The sequence below is a fragment of the Dryobates pubescens genome, chromosome 14 (assembly GCF_014839835.1).
Source record: "Dryobates pubescens isolate bDryPub1 chromosome 14, bDryPub1.pri, whole genome shotgun sequence".
NCBI classification, from domain to species: Eukaryota; Metazoa; Chordata; class Aves; order Piciformes; family Picidae; genus Dryobates; species Dryobates pubescens.
In genome coordinates, this window is record NC_071625.1 from 12681837 (window position 1) to 12703502 (window position 21666).

The 21666-nt window shown below is 37.5% G+C and overlaps 1 protein-coding gene across 1 annotated transcript in view; it reads right to left on the reverse strand.

Annotated features, from left to right (window-relative positions):
- EIF3H (eukaryotic translation initiation factor 3 subunit H) overlaps positions 1–21666 on the reverse strand; it is an 83184-nt gene that overhangs the window by 57443 nt on the left and 4075 nt on the right. Inside the window, exon 2 of the mRNA XM_054167412.1 lies at positions 8086–8242. Within this exon, the coding sequence (XP_054023387.1) occupies positions 8086–8242 (157 nt within the window). The remainder of the gene's footprint in view (positions 1–8085; positions 8243–21666) is intronic.

The following is a 21666-nucleotide window of genomic DNA, read 5'->3' on the forward strand; positions in this document are numbered from 1 at the left end:
TCTGTGCAATTTAAATTGTGTGAGAATATAAAATATACTTCAGAGTTCCTTTATATTCCCCCAAATGAACAAATACTATGTTACATGAATTTGTAAAACTCAACCTTTAGATTCTTTGTAATTCATCAAAAATTGGTTTTATAGCTTTTGACTGTTCAGGGTAAATAACCTGTACGTTTTATTTCTCCCTAATAAATAGTAAGCAGAAGGATTAATATTTTTAAACCATTACCACAAACTACAATACAGGCACAACATTCAGACTGATGTCTGAAATCAAAGAACAGTTGTTAGACATCTGACTTGACTTTAATTCTTTAATTGGTTATCCTCTCCTGTGCACTTTTACGTCTTTGGTCAAAGTTAAGCTGATTGTATTAGCGAGAAAAATCAACTTTAGAATAGCTCATTTGTAATATTTTGCCTAAATTGCATGGAAAAGAAATTGGGCATCCACACTGCTGATTACATAAAAACCCAGGAGTTTCTGCAAGTATTACAAAACTATGTGAAATATCCATATGGCAAACTAAACCATCATGCATCATGATTACAAATATAAGACAGAACACAAACCATCAAACAAAAATTTCATCCTCAATTCCAAACTTCCATATAGTGAAATGGTTAAATGCAAAACTGAGCTGGATACAAACTTCCAGCTTATTCTGATTCTAATACACAGCAAATTACCTATCACTTAAGGGAGATGTTTCTCTAACTTCATTTTTAGGATTATTAAATGATTATTCTGAAGCACAACCACAAAGCATACCATAAAGTTTAGTGTGGAAGTTTGTTAGATATAACAATAATGTCCATTGTAATTGTGGATTAGTAAAAAAAAAAAAAAAGTCAGAATCACATATTTTCCTCCAAAAAAACAATGAAAAAAAAGGGGGGAAAAAGATAAAAGACAGAATATTTCTGCATTTAAAAGCAAATTACACTAACTTCATTTGCAGTAGAATTTTAATGAAGCTGGATTTAAATAAGTCTTTAATATGCCTGGTGCTTTAAAGAGCAAAATTATCTCTCTTTTTTTTTGATTCAAAATTATATGTTGAACAAGAGAATTTACCTACCACTTTAAAGCATTGCCTCTACAGTAAAAAAAAATCAACTTGAAAATCCAGAAATGCAATAAATAAAGCATTTCGGGCAATCCATGCAATACTATGAGTAAAGGAATATGCATTATTTTAAGTCTCCACAGTCCAGTAGTATAAACCCACTTAAATAAGTTCTTAGTTACGCCTGGTAGACTTGGGAAGTGAAGAAGAAAACCTTCAAAACAAGCAAGCTTCTGTTCTGCTTTTAGGATACAGAGACACATATAAAAGTGCCTGAATCCAATTCTACCCATCTACAGTTCAGGCAGCACATTTAGACTGAACCAAGAAACAAAAAGAAACCAAAGAAAAAACATTGAGTCAGTAGGATTGTATTTAATTCAATGCACTTTGTAACAGTTTCGGAATACATTTGTAGCAAAGATTAGATGAATCTTATCAGATGAAAATAATGTTTATCCCTCTTCTGCCTGTCTGCAAGCCCCAGGTTTGCTGGCTCAGAAGCAGCGCAGCCCGGAGCGCGGTGCGCTGGGTGCGAGTGCCCTCTAACGGGGGCTGCGCCGAGCCTGCTGCTGTCCCGCCGCCTACAGCCACCGCCGGCTGGAAAAGAGCTTTAAAGTGGGTATGAGGATATGCACACGTACTCGTCTCGTTTCTCTGTTGTATTTGATATAACTAAAAGCCCTTTTTCTTGGGCACTTTTGACTACAAAAACATACTTCAAGCTACGTTGCTGTATCTGACATAGACAAGTTCAGGTATTTGAACATAAAGGGCACTTCAGACTGTGCCCTAAAAAGTAGCCTTTTGTCTTAATTTCTTCTCGGCCCAATAATGACAGAAACCTCCAGCAGAGGTAAGTCTGCACAGCAGGAAAACTTATGCAAAGCATTTAACATGCTGCATGCCTGCTACTCCACTGAACCATCACAACTATGCAAACTGCATCAATATTAGTTTCCTTTTAGGAAACAAATTGAGAACTCGCAGTAGTGACAGGTACAAAATAACTCAGGTGTGATTAGCAGCTTTCTTAAAGAACCTTGATTATGTGATACATCTCATTACATGACAATGAAGCCCACCCAATAACCAACCAGTGTATTGCACTATCTATCCTGGCAACCCAATAAAAAAAAAGGGAGGGGAGGAAGGTGTGCAAACGAGACTAGTTACCCTGTCATAATCATCTGAATTCCTTATATAAATTAATCCTTAGCAAGTCTACAGACTATTTAATTAATTTAAAAGATAATTAAAAAAAAAAGTTTAAAATTCAATATGCTTTTTACACAGAGCACAAAAGTGAAATTTCAGAAACGCAAGCACAAATCTGATGGGCTTTTGCCAGCACTTAATAACTGAAAAGTCAACATTTACATAGCATAGGTTTCTTCCTAAATTACTATAGGAACTTACAAAAAAACCACAGCTGAGGAATTCACATGGACTACAACTGAAGCAAGAATCGTGGCTATGATTTAAAAGCTTTTGGGTCATCTGCTCCTGCCCTTAGCGAAATAAAATAAAACTTAAAATTCATATAACTGGATTTCTGCTTTTCATAAAAGTTCAGTTTTCTTACAGTGAAAGACAATACACGTGACCTTCTCTATTTTTACCAACTGTTACACACAAAGAGAATAAACCTAAACAAAAAAGGAAGAAATGTGACAGCTAAAATTGCAACTGCCTTTTCAGAACACAGTTACAGCATGCTCAAGTTCTGTCCTGCAATAACAGAAGAGAAATAGAAGATATGCCTACAAGGATAAATGTTTTGAGTTATAATACCAGCAGATTTTAAATAGGAATAACTGGAAGGTTATTTTCGCAAGAAAAACTGACAACGTTTAGCCTTGACAGAAGTCTTTACAGAAAGGAGATGAATCAATGCAGCTAGAAGGCTTCTACAGCAATACTAGCAAAAGAAATTAACTTCACAGAGTCCATGGGGTCTCTGTAGGTGGATGCATACTGCCTAGGAGATTTTGGTTTGACCATACAGAGGTTTCAAGCACCTTACCAGCTTCGTACTATCTTTCTAGCTGTGCTCACAAGGCTGTTTGTTGAGCTACATTATTAACTTGAAAAAATGTAATTCTACAAGAGAGTAGCCTTCTTTATTAAAATGCTTTTTCAAAAGCCCAAACAGTCCACCAAACACCACCACACCTATGCAGTGGCACACAGTACACTGAAAAGCCTGTGAACCCACACAACTTCAGTCTTGAAGCCTCTATAATGTTAAACCAGTGTAGCAGACCACAGGCTTCACTTCAAGAAAGTAACTTCAAGAACAAGTCTTCCAGTAAAACAGGAGGGGCCTTTACACAGACAACACCCACTGTATTCTCACTGTACTAGGCAATAGTTCAAAAGCACACATTCAGTTCATTGCTTTATCTTAAACTAACTTTTCTAAGCATGTTTCTTTTAGCTACCTGAAGCCCTCTCCTTCCTCAAGGACGACATGTCACAGGTACCTACAACACTGCAAGTAAGGCTTAGCAGTATGAACTGCTGTCCCCCCTGGCCAGTTAAGATCCTGAAAAAGTACTGTGTAGGAGCTACAACACATTCCACTGTATGCAGCTGCATTCATGTGAGGCTAAATAGAAGCCACAAGCAAAGAAAATGGTGAGTGCTTTTGTGGAAATGTTGCCTTATGCTATTTCTAGTTGTTACTGACAATAAAAATAACAACAACCTACAGTACAGAAGATTAAAGATTCTAATACCCATATTCATCTAGATACTTCTAACCTGAAAACTCAGTATCAACATTAATTTTCTCAGCAAGAAAGTAAAAACTGGGAATGGAGAGGGGAGGAGAAGGCAGCCATCACCTTTCTATCTGAAGCAATTCAGTGGGAATCTAATGGAAACTCTGAATAGTAATAAAAGACAGAAAAGTTACAACCTTCTAGAACTTAATTTTGATGTACAATTATAGAACTGTCTCCGTGTTTCTACTGGCACAATTACCACAGCACTTAATTTATCATCTCAGTTTGCTAAGTAAAGTACTAAAATACATCAGGTTGAAATAAAATCTGCTTCAAAATACCTTATCAAAATAATGTCTCAAGATCTCTAACGAATTACAGTATGTATGCTACATTTTTAACTATTGCTTTCCACAGCAGGAATATAAATTTCCTTTAAACAGGGAGAAGAACTACTCAATGAATAGCACTGAACATAAAAACAATGTAGTACAAAGGATTGAACTTGACATGTCACTCAGAGATATGATTTACAGACAAGAACAATGCACTTTATTCTTAGGAAGAATATAAACCTCATGCATTACCCTTTTTTTTGGGTAAACCTTAACTAAAAGAAAGCAAAACTATGCTCAGAGAAAAGTTTGGAAGCACTCTAAAGAGGAAGTAACTCTCAGGAAACTGCCTCCACAAAGACAAGTTGGGGTACTGGAACATTTCACAGAAGCATCTAAGCCAGATTCCTTACAGCAGAAATCTGATTTTCCCTCACCAAGAGTTGAATCCATTGGGTAGAGGACTGGGTGCAGGGAGGAGTAGGGGTTGTACATGTACAATAACTGAAATTATCTTCTTAAAATTAAAGAACTGTCTTTTGAGAAACAAATTCAATGCCTAAGAGGACTTCAGTGCCCTAGTAATAAGGAAACACAGTTATCTGAAAATTAATGCCTGAACAAAAATCCAGAGAGGAGCCCTAAAATATCAGAGATTCATGTTGAAGCGTCTTTTGCTGAAGACTCAACAACATAACCCTGTTCTGCAGTTTCCCTCCATTAGCTCACACATCATCAACTAAACTTCACCTACAGATTTCTAACACAGAAAGCTGGATTGAACCCTCCCATCCCCTCTAAAAAACCTTGTGCTGCAGCAGGCTGATCTAAGTGTTTAAGACTTCCCTGACAGGAAAATCTTACCAAAAAATTACACTTCTCTCAAAGAACCGCAGGAAGATGACACTGCAGGAGAAACTTTCTAAGATGAAAACCACCTGTGCGTTCATAAATGGTAGGCAGTCATCCTAGGTCTATTATAAGAATTACTTCAACCTAAAAAACCTTCTTGTTCTCTTTAGCTTCTAGAAATTGTCTCATTAAAAACACACTAAGAAAATGTTCTTGCACTAAAAGAACAAGTTTTAGTATAGATTGTTTTAAATAAAAGTAGCACTTCTGCAGGAATCCTCTCGTAGCAAAGACTTTAATATTACCTCGGGCGTTAGCAGGAAGAGACAAAATGGCAGCAGAAAAAAGCACATCTAAGGAGATCTGAAGAAATGGTTGTCGCTAACAAGCATGTTACGCATGCATACTTCAAGTTCAAATTAACAATGTTTTCTCAGCACCCTCAAAAGTATGTTTTATATTAGATTTGCTCAGTTTACAAAAGGAAAACATTAGCTTAAATGTGTCTTGCCAATTATCCAACAGTTTGTTTGCTCAGTACAACCCTCCTGTACATCAGCAAAAATTCTCTTAACAACGATCACCTTGACATCACAAGGCAAATCAGTAGTTTTCATGTAATCTGCTCCTAGAGCTCCTTCAAAATGATATAGAACAAAGTGATTTGGGGTGTATTCATTCAACTGTCAGCATTGCAGATCAGCAGTCTGCCAAAATATAACCACGCTGTGGTTGCTCCCTGTTTCCTTCCCTCAGAGGAGAGTGTAGCCCCTCAGACAGTGCAACATTCCCTGCATTAATGTAAGATTGAGTATAACCAAAGTCTGCTATGAACTGCTTTCTGCAGGCTCAGAAACTTGGAATCTCAACATGATTCTTCCTATTCCAGATTCTTAGATGATGAAAAAAGCTAAAGATAAAAGCATACACTAAGGAAGAAGAAAAGACAATACAATGTTATCCTGTCCAAAGAGGAAAACATTAAGGTGATAAAGGAACTGAAGCCAGGACCCTTACCCTTTCCTTCTATATCTGTGGGCTTCGATATGTGCAAATACATAAAGCAAATTCCAATACTGATACAAGTTTTATGGGAAGGGAGGTGCCCTGTCTGGTTTGGGTTTTAGCAGCCTGAATTTTGAGGTTCTGGCATATAACAAGGGATTTCTTTGTTGGAGTATCTTTATCTAGAAGAAAAGAAAGAATCTTTTGAAAATTTGGCAGGATGGTGGTGCAGAGAAATATCACTCCAGGGAAATCAAGCAAGGAGTGTTTATAAAACATTACTGTTTTTCACATTGGCAAGACAGAAGACAGCTCTATAAGGAGCTTAAAAGGGCACATAATGCTCAGCTGGCAACCTTCAGAGCCATTTTGTTTGGGTTTCCATCTTCCCTACCCTCTACCACATAGGTCAAACAAGCCATAAGTGAAGGGAATGCAGAATGAACATAAGCACCATGCATTTCCTGAATGGTTCAGTCTACTTAACTGTATTTCACTGAGAAGGATACAGACAGAACCTCTCTGTTACCCATACAGAAGAGGCTAGGGAAGATGAGAAGTAATACGAAATGACTCTTGAGGTTGGCTTAGAGAGTTCAGCAGTCAGGCTGCCCAACTTGGCTGCAAATGCCCTATCCCTGCTAGAGGTGTGTATCAACATCACTGAGAGAGGTTCACTTTCCATGCTGGGTGCAGTTCACTCTCTTCTCTGCACTCGTAGCACAGGAACAGAAGGTTGGCAAGCCAAGGCATCCAGGTGAGGGAAACTCCATAGGCATTGCTTTTTGCCCCTTACTTAATGCCAGGATTACTGCCTACTTGCTAAAAAAGGGAAGAAGAAAGACTAGAAACAAGAGTCACTTTCTTGGAAGGAAGTTTCTTCCAAGCAGGAGCAGTTGAACCTTGCATATCAGATCACAGGCTTACAGCTTCAGCATGGCAGTCATCAGTTTCAGAGATGGATTCATCTCGCCATATAAGAAATTTGTTTCACAATTTGCTTACCTATCAGCTACATGAAAATAATTCAAGTATGTTCTACAAGAAAAACTTAGCATGGGCTCCAATTAAAAATTTAGATTATTCTGATCCTTTGAAGAGCTCCAGGAAAGAAGGAATCTTTGAAACATCCTTACACTTGAATCAGACCTGTATTTTATTGAAGTACCCTATTAATGCATAACAATTTAGACTCCCTCATGTTGTGTTTTTTTTCATATAGCAAATTGTTTAATCCCACAACAGAAGCAATAAAATAGCTAAGAAACCTTAACAAGTGGCAAAGAATTCTAAAAATTGTTTCTGTTTTAAAGGCAGGCTCTGTGATTCTTTTGTAATAAGATAAAATACTAATATAATACTATCTACTCCCATTACAAGCAAGAAAAAGCAGTTTATAAAGTAATCTTGCTCAAATGGAATTATCAAAATTAGATAGAATCGAGCTTCTAACCACAAATACTTTGACTATATTGCCTTTTTACTTACTTTTGAAGTTAGTCTCTCTCTGTAAGCCCTAACAAGCAAGCATTTCTACTAGTGTCATTAAATACACACACATATATATGTAGCATAGCAGTAACAAAACATCACCAGGACTATCAAGGAAACACCAAGACAAGTAGAAATCATTGATGCTACTTCTAGATCAGTTAAAATATCACCCAGATTTCAAGTTAACCAAGTTAAGAGTGTCTTAAGCTTAAAAAGATCCACTCTCTAAGCTTTCAGTGAGTAGTTAACACGAATAAATAAATCCACAAAGAGACAATCTATATGCCTGACTACATACAGACGTATATTTATGCATACATACACATAGACTGGAAACTAATGGCATTTCCTGTGTGGACAGTCTTGCTCTGAACTAAGTGTGTCTATACAATGCAGTATTTAGCTCTATAACTTTCCTGGCACAGACAAGACTTAGGTGGATAGTCAGGATAGCATTGCAGGTAACCCACTGATTCCTCAAGGCAAATAAAAAGTTCTGATCACATGCAAGCTTCTGGTCACCATGAAAAAAAAATACACACATAGAGATTTCTTTTTTTTTGTTTACCTAAAGTTCTGCAAAACAGTAACCATTACCTTCATCAAAGTCTGCATCATCCTCTGTGTGCTGAGGGAAAGGGAAGCAATTGGTGATTTCAAGTCTGTCATCCACCACAAGACCCAGCAGCACTCCCTGCACCACTTCATTCCCCTGTCCTTCTTCTTGGTAATGTTTAATGATCTTTAGCACAACCTAGAACACAAAACAAGACAATCATAATATGCAATAGTGCTTTTTGTCTTCTAACTGCATATTGGGGATTTTTAATTTGTTAAGTGTTGCATAAATCAGAGCTGTAAACCAAGTGCTGGCTTAAACACGAGCAATTTTAACACAGGTTGAAGAACAGCATTATAGGAGAATAAGAGAGACCATTAAATGAATGGCAAAAATGCAGTTCTAAACCAATTTTCTGAAACACCCTTTTAAAATGAATTACTGATCCTTTCCACTTTGCCTTGTTGCTTTAACTGTTAAAAGCTATCTTGCAAGGGCAATAAGCTCCCTCCTGAGGAAAACATTGTACAAGAAACCAAATTCCTTGAAAGTAACTATGCAGAAACCAGTAGGGATTTTTTTTTTAAGGTACAAAATGCATCAAATTTCAGTTGCATTAATCTTCACTATTATCTCTCATTATAGCTTTGCTTCAGATGATAGATTAATCTATATTTTGTATACAGTGTCATAGGATATTTAAGAAAAATGAATAAAAGAAAGGGGGAAAGGAGGAGTAGAAATTACTCCTATTTTTAAGATAATTTTCACTTCCTTCCTTAAACCTGAGCTCAAGGAATAGTATGAACACTCAAAACCAGCCAATAATTTGCTAGAAATGCTTTACACTTAGATTTTTATGTTTAACACTGAGAACCAGAACAAGGTGAGACACTAACCCCAAACATTCAACTTGAAAGAACTTAAACTTTGTTCAGCATAACTGGGTTTTATTTCACTAGAGCCTAAGCCATCCAGCCAAGATGCACCAGAAAACATCTGAGGACTACATTGTCATTAGAGCAATGCTACTTTAATGTCTGTTGGCAAACAACAGACAAGTCTAATGGATTTCAGCTCAACCATCCTGTGAATATTTAACAAGGGGCGGGGGAGAAAGTTAAGCTCATATTTACATATCAGGAACAAATATCTGCCCCTATCTTTCTCCTTCTTTGTTTAGTAAAACCTACTGTCACAGTTACAAAAATATCATCAATGAATTAAAGTACCACGACATAGGTTACATGGAAGAAAAAAGTGACTAGGAAGGAAATTCTTTACCAATACGTTGCCTTCTTGGAGTAAAATGGGAAAACAAGACCTTCACAATCACCCTGCTTGGGGGATGGGGTGAGAATGGAAAACAAATATTTTCTTCCAGCTAAGCTGCATATAAATATCAAACAGGACTAACTCCACTGATTCCTTGTTTACTCACACTCACTTGGGTGTTCTCTCCCACCTAGAGATACTTGCATTGAAGCTGCTCCATCACAGGTAGGTAACACCATTTTGCCCCAATATACATTCACATCGGTCCCTCACAGAATTACAGAATGTTAGGAGTTAGAAGGGACCTCGAAAGATCATCCAGTCCAACGACCCTGCCAGAGCTGGGTTGCCTAGATTAAGTCACACAGGAATGCATCCAGGTGCGTTTTCAATGTCTCCAGAGGAGGAGACTCCGTAACCTCTCTGGGCAGCTTCTTCCAGTGTATTGTCACCCTCACAGTGAGAAGGCATTTCTTTATGCTCACATGGAATCTCCTATGCTCCAGTTTGCATCCATTGCCCCTTGTCCTGTCATTGGACATCACTGAGAAGAGCCTGGCTCCATCCTTCTGACACTCACTCTTCACATGTTTATAAACATGAATGAGGTCACCCCTCAGTCTCCTCTTGTCCACGTAAAGAGACTCGGCTCCCTCACACTCTCCTCACAACAGAGACGTTCCACTCCCTTAGTCAGGCCCTTTGAGGCCATATTCTTTTATCCAATTTGTTAGAATAAGTCTACAGAGCAGAGAAACAAAAAAGTACATTGATTATTTAAATCATATATCTTGGGAAACTAATACGGAAAATTAAGAGGGTAGAATTTAACAGTGCGAAAAGCAGTTCAGCAAACACCAGTCTGGAGTCACCTGGATGCAGGAGATGAATGTCTTCTACCACAGAGCCAGCACATAAATAATACTCAACTTGCATTTAGTGTTAAGTTTATCATATATTTGCAATGAGCTCTGTTTTCCGCAGTCCAAGAATCCACAACTAACAGGACACGTTGCAGCGCAGCATGTTCTTTGCCTGCCATATAACTATTCTCAACAAGTTTACAATCTCGTAAGCATCACTTTTTCCACTTTTTTTCTCCTCATTTGCCCTTGAGTTTTCTATGCAGGCTGACTGCTACTGTGAATCCTGTTTGATTCCATTCCAGAAGCGTTTGTCATACAATGCCAATTTTATTGCAGCATTTCTGATGATAACTGCTCACAGAAAGCAGCCACAAATGAAGTGAGTATGGGCTGTCAGAGATTATCAATGATTTTTCAGAGAGATAAAACTAGAAGTCCAAATCTCTTAAAGGCTAACCATATGCCCCAGTATACAATGAAGTTATTACACAAGTCTGCAATTTTCCATCTCCAGCCTGACGACTACAGCAGATATTATCCAGGGAAATACAAAGCCCAATTTAGGCCTATCTGCAAACTTGTTTTCCAATGGAGTCTGAGAAAGAAACTCCTTTAGAAGGAGAGGTCATGATCTTACTATTCTAAATGTCACACCTGTTAGCAAGCTGGAGAAATTCAGGTTTATGACTTCACTGGAAAATACATTAGCTACTGAAATAATTTATAAAAAGATAAATGAACAAGTCTAAGAAATGCATCCAATGGCACATGATTCTTCTTTTCATTCTGTTCTTTGTTCTGGTGAGTTTTATTTAGCACATTAAGACACAAGTCTTTAGTACAGCAGGCTCTTAAAACTTGGATTGAAAAACCTGCCATCAAAATACTACCATATGAGCAAGCAGCAAACATGCACAGGAACTTGTGTTTTAGTACTAAAAACAGATCTTCAAGCATGAACTAAAACTGTTTCTCTGTGCTAACATGACCGGTTTCAAACATGTAAAATGTCATTACCATTTCTTTGCTAGTCTAGATACAACAGGAAGAGATGATCACTATACAAATGACAATGCCATTACGTTTACCAATTTAACTGCACAAACCAATACTTCATATTGAGTAAACCACACACACCCCAAAGAAATGAGAACTTTTATCAAGGCATTTCCCACACTCCCCAAAAAAACCAAAACAAAACAACAAACTATATTTATGAAGCATCAGAACAGAACCTGAACAGTCTGGTCTGAAAATAAACATAAGCAATGCTAATATAAATAATACAAGTAACAAAACACTGAGTAATACAAATAAATCTTTCCAAGTGACACAGGGAAAAAAAATCTCAAAGATATGAACACCAGTATAACCAGTCCTTCATCCCACACTGTTTCACTTTCCAAACTCACATCCACCTATTCATCTAATAAGAGAGATTGTCTCTTTGGTTTTAAATAGGCTTTGGAACCTTCATGGCTTAGATAAGCTTAAATACTACTGCTAGACACCCTCAGCCCTTTCACTGCTGTTAGGTGACATCAGCAGTGACCAAACCACATTTCAACTGTTACTGCTATTTAAGTAATTCAGCTGGCCAACCAGGAAAGGCTATGTACTCAAGTGCAAAATGTAGCAAGTAATTTGATTTACTGACTATAAATGAGCAAGCAATCAGCTTTCTAAATTCTGATACCTCTGAACACACAAGTCAATAAACATATGCATCTTGATTTAGTAAATACATTTACTATGTAAGAAATACCCTGGTACACAAAGACTCATTAGAATAAAAAGGATACACAAGTAACTCCTAAATAAAACTCAAAAGTGCCTCAACCTTGTAAATTTATTGTTCAAAATACCAAAGTAATTAAATCACTTGGACTAGTCTCCTGTCAAATTTTAATAGCCACTAATCCTCAATTAACATTTTTTTTTTAATAAGGCTGCAGTCAGGCAATGCTTCTAATCTTCAAAGCATTGCTCAAATGTTAAGAATTAGGTCATAGCTCAAAAAAAAAAAAAGAAGAATCATTATGAAACTACTAAAAACTTCAAAGATATATATTTTAGCTGTAAGAGCATAATGCCAAATTTTAACTTTGGTTACATCCCAGCATCCCAATTGCAAACTTCAAAAGTTTGTGTCTCAGAGTTACAGAAATACCTATAACATGAACCATCAGGAGCCTTTGAGGGGTCCTGAGAAGATTCTGCTGCAGGGACATGTATATGCTAAAATGCACAATTTTGTACTTCTCTAAAGAGAGACAACAGCAAATCAAAGCATGGAGGATCCATTTATCACTGTGCTCAAGAGAGCTTGAAGTCACCATATTGAAACGATATTTCCAGTCCCTGTGCTGTCTCTTACAGATGTGATATCAAATGAGAGACAGCTTCTGTTAGCCCCTTGGATACATGATGTAACAAGCCAATTTACAGTCTTAATTCAAGTATTTAAATCTTTTTGAATGCTTACAATTTTTTCCCACCCAAGACAGCTTTGTCGGCACAACCACGAGCACCAACTGCCAGCATCTGGGGAGAGGATGGGGGGAGAGTGTAAATAACACAGTTGTGTAGCTCTTTTCAAACCAACCATAACCAACATGGCCATCAAATGTGGAAGGCGCCACGACAACCACATCCTCTCAGTATTTAACACTAGTGAAACTGTGATCAATATTTAGCTTGGCAAAAGAGTCTTGAAAGCTACTACAGTTTAATATATTCTGGAGACATCCATACCACACATGGATCCTTCTCCATATGAATTCTTAAAACTCAAACCATAAACTTCTACATTTAAGCGTTACAGCATGAACAATTTTACTTAAATTCCCAGCACAAAGCCCCAGGTTAATGTAGTTTTCTCAATATCTCAGATGTCACTGCCAACAAGTTGTACAATTGAGTTTGTATTTATCTAAAGAATGTATCTACCTCCCTACAACTACCTGAAGGGAGGTTATAGCCAGATGGGGGTCACTCTGTTCTCCCAGGCAACCAGCAACAGAACAAGGTGACACAGTCTCAAGTTGTGCCAGGGGAGGTTTAGGCTGGATGTTAGGAAGACATTCTTCACAGAAAGAGTGATTGGCCATTGGAATGGGCTGCCCAGGGAGGTGGGGGAGTCGCTCTTCAAGAAAAGACTGGATGAGGCACACAGTGCCATGGTCTAGTTGATTGGATAGGGCTGGGTGATAGGGTGGACTGGATGATCATGGAGGTCTGTTCCAACCTGGCCGATGCTATGATTCTACCTGATACACATAAAATGTATATATGGCATTCCTGGAAGAAGAAAGTTAATCTCTTTAATACTGTTCTATACTAATTATTTAATGCTAGTTAATGTGTTGCATTAACTTGTGCTAAGTATATGACACAGTTGTGCACAAACATCCTAAATTGGAGAGACATGGATTTGATAGATGGACAACTCAGTGGATAAAGAACTGGCTGAATGGTTGCACTCAAAGAGCTGCAGTTAACAGCTCAACATCCAAGTGGAGACTAGTGACTAGAGACTGGTGATCATCAGGGGTTGGTATTGGTATCCCAGTACTGTTTAATGTCTTCATCAGTGACATGAATGGTAGAATTGAGTGCACCCTCAGCAAGTTTTCCAACAACACCAAGCTGTGCGGTGTGGTCAACACACTGGAGGGAAGCCTGCCATGCAGAGGGACCCTGACAAGCTTAAGTGGTGGGCCTGCATAAACCTCATGAAGTTCAACAAAGCCAAGAGCAAGATCCTGCTCATGAGTTGGGGCAATCCCAAGCACAAAAGAGAAAATTTTGAAAAATAAAATTAGAGCAAATTGCAGTGAAATGTGGGAAATCTTACTGTTTTCTAACAGTTCCAGAGGAACTTTTCTTTGTCTGTTTGCTCAGCAGGTTTTGTTTATTTGTTTGCTTTTTTGTTGCTTTATTGGTTTTTTTCCTTCCCTTCCTTAACACACCACAGATAAATGCTTATCCTATACTCACAAAACATAAGTTCTGGAAATTGACCAAGCACAAACCTGACTTGAGCTGATTTGTCTCCTGGCTATAGCACTATTTGATAAGATGGCAACAAAGTCTCTCAACTTTCCTGTCAGGAGAAAAGGACCTCTGCAGTAAATTAAAGATACCACTGCAACACTTAAGAGTACGAAAACATATGTCCAATATACATAACGCTCTCCTCCAGATGATTAAGGAGACAGATGTTTCCAGGCACGCATAAAAAATTCCAACTTAATCAGTGCAGTCCACACAAACGTGTTCTAGAAAGTACCAAAAAGCATCTAGTAAGCATCCAAAAAGCACAAAATCAATAGGTTGATACCCTTGTCCTTTAGGTGTTGGAGATGAAACTTATGGATGCAAGACTGCCACCACAAAGTTGTGCCATGAGGTGACCTGATGATTAGAGGTGAGATTGAATTTTCCATGTTACCCCAGTTGTGAGAAATATGACAACTTCTATTGACAACGAAACCCTAAGTTCACTTCAATGCATATTCTAGATCATCAACAGAGAGGTTTTAAATCTTCTAGACAGTCTGGGTCAAAAATACTGATTTTTGACCATTCCGCACACAATGTCTAAACATTGACTCTTTTCTTCCTTAACTTTGGAATAAAAGCTCTTAAAAATCATGAGACTAATTTTATCTCAGAAGAAGCTAAAAAGAAAAATAATTCTTAAAAATAATAATAAAAAAGCCTCACATTGTTTTTCCATTCAGACCTTCAACATGTTAAAGTAATTGTTGTGGCAGGTATCTTCAATCCTGACAAGTAATCAGAAATACTTAATCTGTGCAAAATCCAAAGCCAAAAGGACAAGGCTGAGAAGACCTAAAGACCAAGATGACTTTTTAAAAACATTGCTTCTGAACAGCAAGTTCAGAAATAAGGAGTCTTAGCCCTCAGCGTTCTGTCTAGCAAGTATGAGAGTCACCCTTTGGACGCAAGGCCTCGAATGACCCCACAGCATTTTACCTTTATCTTGACCAGCTAGTCTTAACACCAGCATTTACAAAGCCATTAAAAATACAGTTCTTGGAATAGTAAGCTTACATTTTATGTCACTCAACAGCTAATAAACACCAGATCTTAAAATCTTATTTCTGAACTCAACAGAAAATTGGGGCCTAAAAACAATAACTACATAGGAGGCACAGAAGAATGATGCATGCCATTTCATACCACCTCAATCAAATGCAAATATCAAAATCTCTTTCTCACATGAGTGGAAATTTCCTGCAGTGGTGCCTGAATTCGACTATCACGAACAATGCATATTGACCTGAGGGGGTCCTCAAGCAGGGTACTACATATGATGATACTACATACAATTTTACATGGACATTATATAGATCATAGAATTCTGTTGGTTTTGTCTCATGTACCAAATCATTTTGGAAATCCATCTTCAACTATAGGGATTTTTTCTTTTTTTCCTTTCTTTTTTTTCCTTTTCCTGAGGAGAGGCATGGGAAGCAAGGGAGGAACAGTACAGGAGTGTGCAACATTTGAGTACTTTCGAGTATTAGGAAGCTTATGAAAATCTTTTTGTTCCCCGAGTGACTTATGTTACATCAGCTGGTATCATACCACCTACTTCACTTGTAACCCTCAAGATTTAACTACAAACATCAGTAATCTTCAAAGAGTGCAGCTCCACAGTACATACATTAGGCTGAAGAAAACAACTCAAATTATAACTGATTATTGATTTGACATTAGTATTTTCACTGATTTCTTCTTGATTTAGGAAGCCTATTACACTGTAATTGTAGGAATCTCAATTGTTTTCCATATTACTTCCTGCTTCATTAAGTGCTTATAGTCATTTGACTCAACACTTTGCTGTGGGTCAGTCTTTTTTCCAGCAGTACAGAAAAGGCAACAATATCCATACATAGCATTAAGCTAGACAGAATGTACCTTGCCACTTCATCTCAGTGAGCAGCTGACTCAAAGCACAAGTGAAATCTAGTGACAGGACAAGAAGCATTTTATCATTCCTTCCTAAACATCAACTGGTTATGTGCTGGAAAAGCTGTACCTTGCTTACCCTGAAGCTCAGTCTGGAGAAAGTCATTCCATTGCTTTTTGTTTTTCTACAACTGTTACTCTGCCACACATTCAATGCAAACCAAATGCAAAGCTTAAAACACCACCTGCTAATGCCCCATATGAAATGCTTTGTTAAGCATCCACTCTTCCAGTTGTTATTTCCCCTCTTTAAGAGGGTGGGAAACCCAGTCTAGTGAGAACAGAGCCTTCCTCTGTGGCAGCGCAGCCCACCTGCTGCATCTTCCAACAGTTCCAGTCTTTCAGAGAAGGTGGTCGTTCACACAGTGCAAGTCTAGGCTCCCTAAGGACACTGCCAAATGATTGACACATATGTTGCATGCACTGAGAGCACACCCAGTTGCTGTAAACACAGGTTACATTCTCCAAATTATAAAGATCACAGATTTTATATAAAAACAGACTCAGAACATGAAATAAACCACTAATTAATACCCAGAACTGGTAAATATCCGATATAAATAGGTGGGTGTATTTCAGCCTGAAGAACTGAAACAGTACAGACACTAAGCCGGTTTCTGTACAACTACAACTTCAGAAGGGGTGATTACTGGGTTTTGGTTGGTTTTTCATATGCTGTGTTTTTTCTTCATTCTGCTAGGAACTTACATTAATTAGCTAATGTCTTGTAGGTACCACGAAACATCTGTTTAAGTCATCTATTTACTCATGTCCAAGCGAGCCACTTGTTCATGCAAAGGGAAAAAGTTAAACACAAAATGCTGTGCACTGAAGGAAAAAGTCATTAAACAGTGGGGAAAAGTAAAGTTTAATAAAACACAGAGACACAGAAAAAATATCTAGTGCTAATCAAGGTGCATTTTACCAAACTGACTAATCTCTTCCCAATTTCATATTTTTTTTTCACACTGCACAACTGTTTAGGTTAACAACCATCTCCAGTGGTGTTCACAACACACTAGTACACTTTAAATATGACCTCAATGTAAGTAAACACGCACCATGACATTCATGTGTTTAAATTCTCCATTGCCCTGTTCACACACTGCTACAACATATTTCTCTGCAATACAAAGTTTCACACACTGCTGTTCACACACTGCTATAACATATTTCTCTGCAATACAAAGTTTCATAACACATTTCACAGTACATGGATTCATGCTTATTCCCATGGAAACCATCAGGGCCACAGGCACTGCAGAATCACTTCCTTGTAGAAACATTTTTATAAGGCAGCCCCAGGATTTCAATCGTATGAGCAGGAGGCCATTAGATATTATTAGCACACAATTAGGAGGTAGTGATAGGGCTGTAATAAGACTAACACTCAAAATTCTGCTAGCTGCAAATGAGATGGAGTATTTCCCCAGGACTACTTAGTGTATTATTTCTCCTATTTCACAAACCTCACTGAATTCAAATCTTTTGAATACATTCAGTACTTTAGACAACCTTCATAAATTGCTAAAACCATTTATGTTTATTATTTTTAATGAAATCAATACCTAACCATCATTTCAAGAATGAAATCTGATTAATATACTCCTTCAGAGCACAACATATGGAAGCTATATAGAAACAGTAAAGGCAGACACTGTTTCACTTTCCATTCAGTGCAGAGCCTTATGCTTATACTTCAACATACAGCTGATAAGTATGTTTGTGTATTAGTCAATCACCATGATTCAAGTAGTCACGGTGCTCACTGAGCTAGCAGTGTATTTCTAAGTAAAAGGTTTTTCTCTTCAATATCAACTTCTAGCAGCTTCTTATAAAAAGATTTAAAGATGACAGCCAAAAGCAGCAGTAGAAAATTGTATTTAACAGCCTATTTTTTATATCAGATTGTGCCAAACTTATCATTTTGAAGTTGAAGAAAACCTGCAAGATAGTTACCCTTATCTATTTGACCTTCAAAAATTAGTAAAATAAGGCAGAGCTAGATGGGGAGAAGGGAGTGGTGGATGAGCTGAAACTACTGATCTTTTTCAAAGACCATACCCTGCAAAACAGAACTGGAATAAAAATACTACTTACGGGTGTGCCTGAAAATCACAACTTCCACATGCATTCAACATATGCTTCCAAGAAACTAGTAAAATCCCTACTGGACACGACTTCCATGTCATTTTAATAATTTACAACCTTCTGTGAAACAATTTTTTCCACATTTAAGCGCTGGTGAATGTTTGGTTATGTGCTAAGGGGCTGCAAGAGACAGATCCACCTAGTAACAGGTAGTGCAATCCAGAGAACCAAGCCTTGACTGAGACTCAGTTTTCCTTCTGACTTAAAGTATAAAATTGAGGAAAAGAGACAAAAGTCTGTTTGTTCATTTCAGCTTCCCCATCTTTCAAATACAGGTAAGACTTCCCTTTGCATCACCATCTGACGGCCATGTGAAAGCCACTTCCCAAAGAGCTCCATTTCTATTAACAGCTACTGTGATGGTAAGATTATAAACAACAACTCTAATTTTATCACTTAGAGCACTAATGGATAAGGCTTTTAGATTATTCCCAGAAAGTCATGATAGTTGCAGTAAATACTTTATTTGTCATCTAAAGTCATAAAAGCATGAAAACAGGTACTTTCTTCATTTCTAATAATGCAACAGCAAAAAATAACTGAGTCCTAAGTGCTCAATACTCAGCCCTCTGTTAATGAAGAATTTTATCAATGAGTTTGCTAATTTTCCTCAGATGGAAAAAAACCCAAATACTGACAAGTGACTTACACCTCCAACCATGATCATAAATACCAAGAAGAGGACGACACTTGCTTAATATGAATAGGTATGTATATTGCATATTGCACAGACAGGATGTGAAGCAAATGGACTGTAAAGCAGGATATGATGTTTAAGCACAACCAAACCAGAGACTGATGAGCCTTATATGCTCAAACAGGCTAACCCTGACTTTTTCCAGTAAAAGACAAAACATTTACACAAGAATTAACCTGTGATTGCATGCATACAGCAAAATTCAAGTGCATCTTCAAACTTCAGCAAGTAAATAAGTCTCTATGCTGACTTTAAAACTAGACTAGGCAAAAGAAATTAATGAAATGTTTATTTCAAACAAGTAGCCACATACAAGTCCTTCAAGAATATCTCCACACTTACTCCTAAATAGTATTGTGTAAGAATGCTACAAGACATTATCCAAGTCAGGTAAGTTATATTGCCTTTGCTCAGTTCTCTTGATATTAGATTACTAGGTAATCTTACAAAAACCTATTCTTCTACAAGCCCAAACACTTCCAATTTATTACACTGACAATTTATTTTCTTTCCATTAAAATGATGCCACATTGTTATGTGGTAACAAACTGCTAAGCATTATTTCTGAAGGAAGTTAAAGCAGGTATCACACCTCTTCAATCCTAATGCTGGCTGAAAATTAAAGTATGTAAGAACACCATGCTCCAAAGTGTATCATCACTGAGCATGTATTTTGAGCACCTGTGTAAATGTGGAAAAATAACACACACAGCAATCATACAAAAAAATGCCTCCAGAAGCATTAATACCATCCACAGAAACAATAAGCTGAACATACGTCAACTTTTTTCAAAGATAAGGGGGAAAAAATGGAAGACTCGCTCCTTTTTTAATGAGGCTGCTCACAAAGTCTGTAAAATTATTTAAAAGGTAGAACAAAAAAATCCTAAGATATAAGGCATAAAAGATGTTCACTTTATACATAAGACCTTTCAGTATAGGTACCTGCTGCTTTTCTACTTCTGCCCTGCTGTATCTTGTATACTTCCCTCAATTACACCATGCTGCATGTCAGCTACAAAGGTATACTTTTGTTACAATAAACTGGAAACAAGAAGAGGGTATTTGACATGTTTCACTGTGCAAGAGGACATAATGCATTGTCTCAGCAACAATGTCAGTCGCCTCCCAACTCACAGGTGCCCAAGTCAAATGTAACACCTAAACAAGACACAAAGCTAATGCTTATTGTCACATTTGTTTGCGACTTAACGTTTTAATCATTAACATGCAGTAAATTATCTGAAGGATATTTGGTGGAAACACTCTTTTCCTTGGTATTAACAGTCAAATAAGCATCACAAGAGTGCAATTTATTGCTTTCAACAGACGCACATACATAACTACAAGGCAAGGCATCAATTTGATATGCACTGAACAGGAACAAAAAACAATGGAAAGTTTAACTACTGATGACAGCAGCGTAGAGGGTAACACATTATTTCTCCTTGCGCACTGGGGGGAGGGGGGGAAGGCTGCTCTGAAATAATATTTTCCCCTTCAAGTCTTGAAGTGTAATACTGTTCAACACATTATAGCCACCTCCACATTTAGATTAACTCCTTTTGTCAGCACACTAGTTTCACGGCATGAAGCGATACCAGATGTTCTGGTTTTAAATGCCTCACTAGAGTATACTTACACTGACACGTAGTAGATGCTGAGTGCACCAACACACTCTTACAAATCATTTAAAGTTTGTGCTCTATCAGCAAGTGTACCTGATATTCATTGACAAAACACACAGAAATTTTAATCCTCAGGCCGTGATGTGGGTGCTTCACTAAGCCTGAGAAGTGTTATATTCAAGGAGGCTTTTGCCTCTTCAACTTGCTATTCCCTAACAATTCTTTCTTCTTAATGGAAGCACGGATTATGTGTCAGAAGTTCCCCTCTGGTTTAGATTCATGCCATTCATTGTACCTCAAGATTAATAGAAAGTACATACGTATCACTCAACTAGTACAAAACATTTCTGTCCTCTCCGTGGTTCAAGGTATCCATGAACACATCAAGCTAGTATAAAATTCACACACTAACGCCCCATGCCAGCAGAACCTCATCTAAATTTTCATGGAAACAGGGCAAGGAAAAGTCAAAGAGATTAAACTTCAACTTAAAATTCCATTGGATTCCTTTGGAGGAAACACAAAACACAATGCAGCCTGAAGGACATTATACTCTAAAATGCTGTTTTACGGCTCTGCAACATCAAGAAACTGTACAGAGAACAGCAGGCAGAACACACAGTCTGAGCATTCTTGTGAAGTCCTCAAAAAGGGTAAAGGAGAAGTGAAGAAAGCACAGGAAGAGCTAGGAAAAGTACAATCTTCACAACTGAAGAAGTATAAAAAAAAAAAAAATAGCCAGTTCAATACAGTCTCCACTATTATTACTAATTATTCAAACACTAAGGAAATGGATCACTTTCTTTGCAAGAATACCAAGAGTTAACATTTTTAAAAGTACTTAAACAATTTTCAGTAGAGAGGGTACCTAATTTCATTTACAATGATCAAATATATCATCCTAAAGAGCTCCTCACCCAAGAAGCTCACTAAGCTTTCCCTATTAATAGCTGGGGATACAATTCTATCTAACATACGCTGGTAAATGGCTGGTAATAAGAA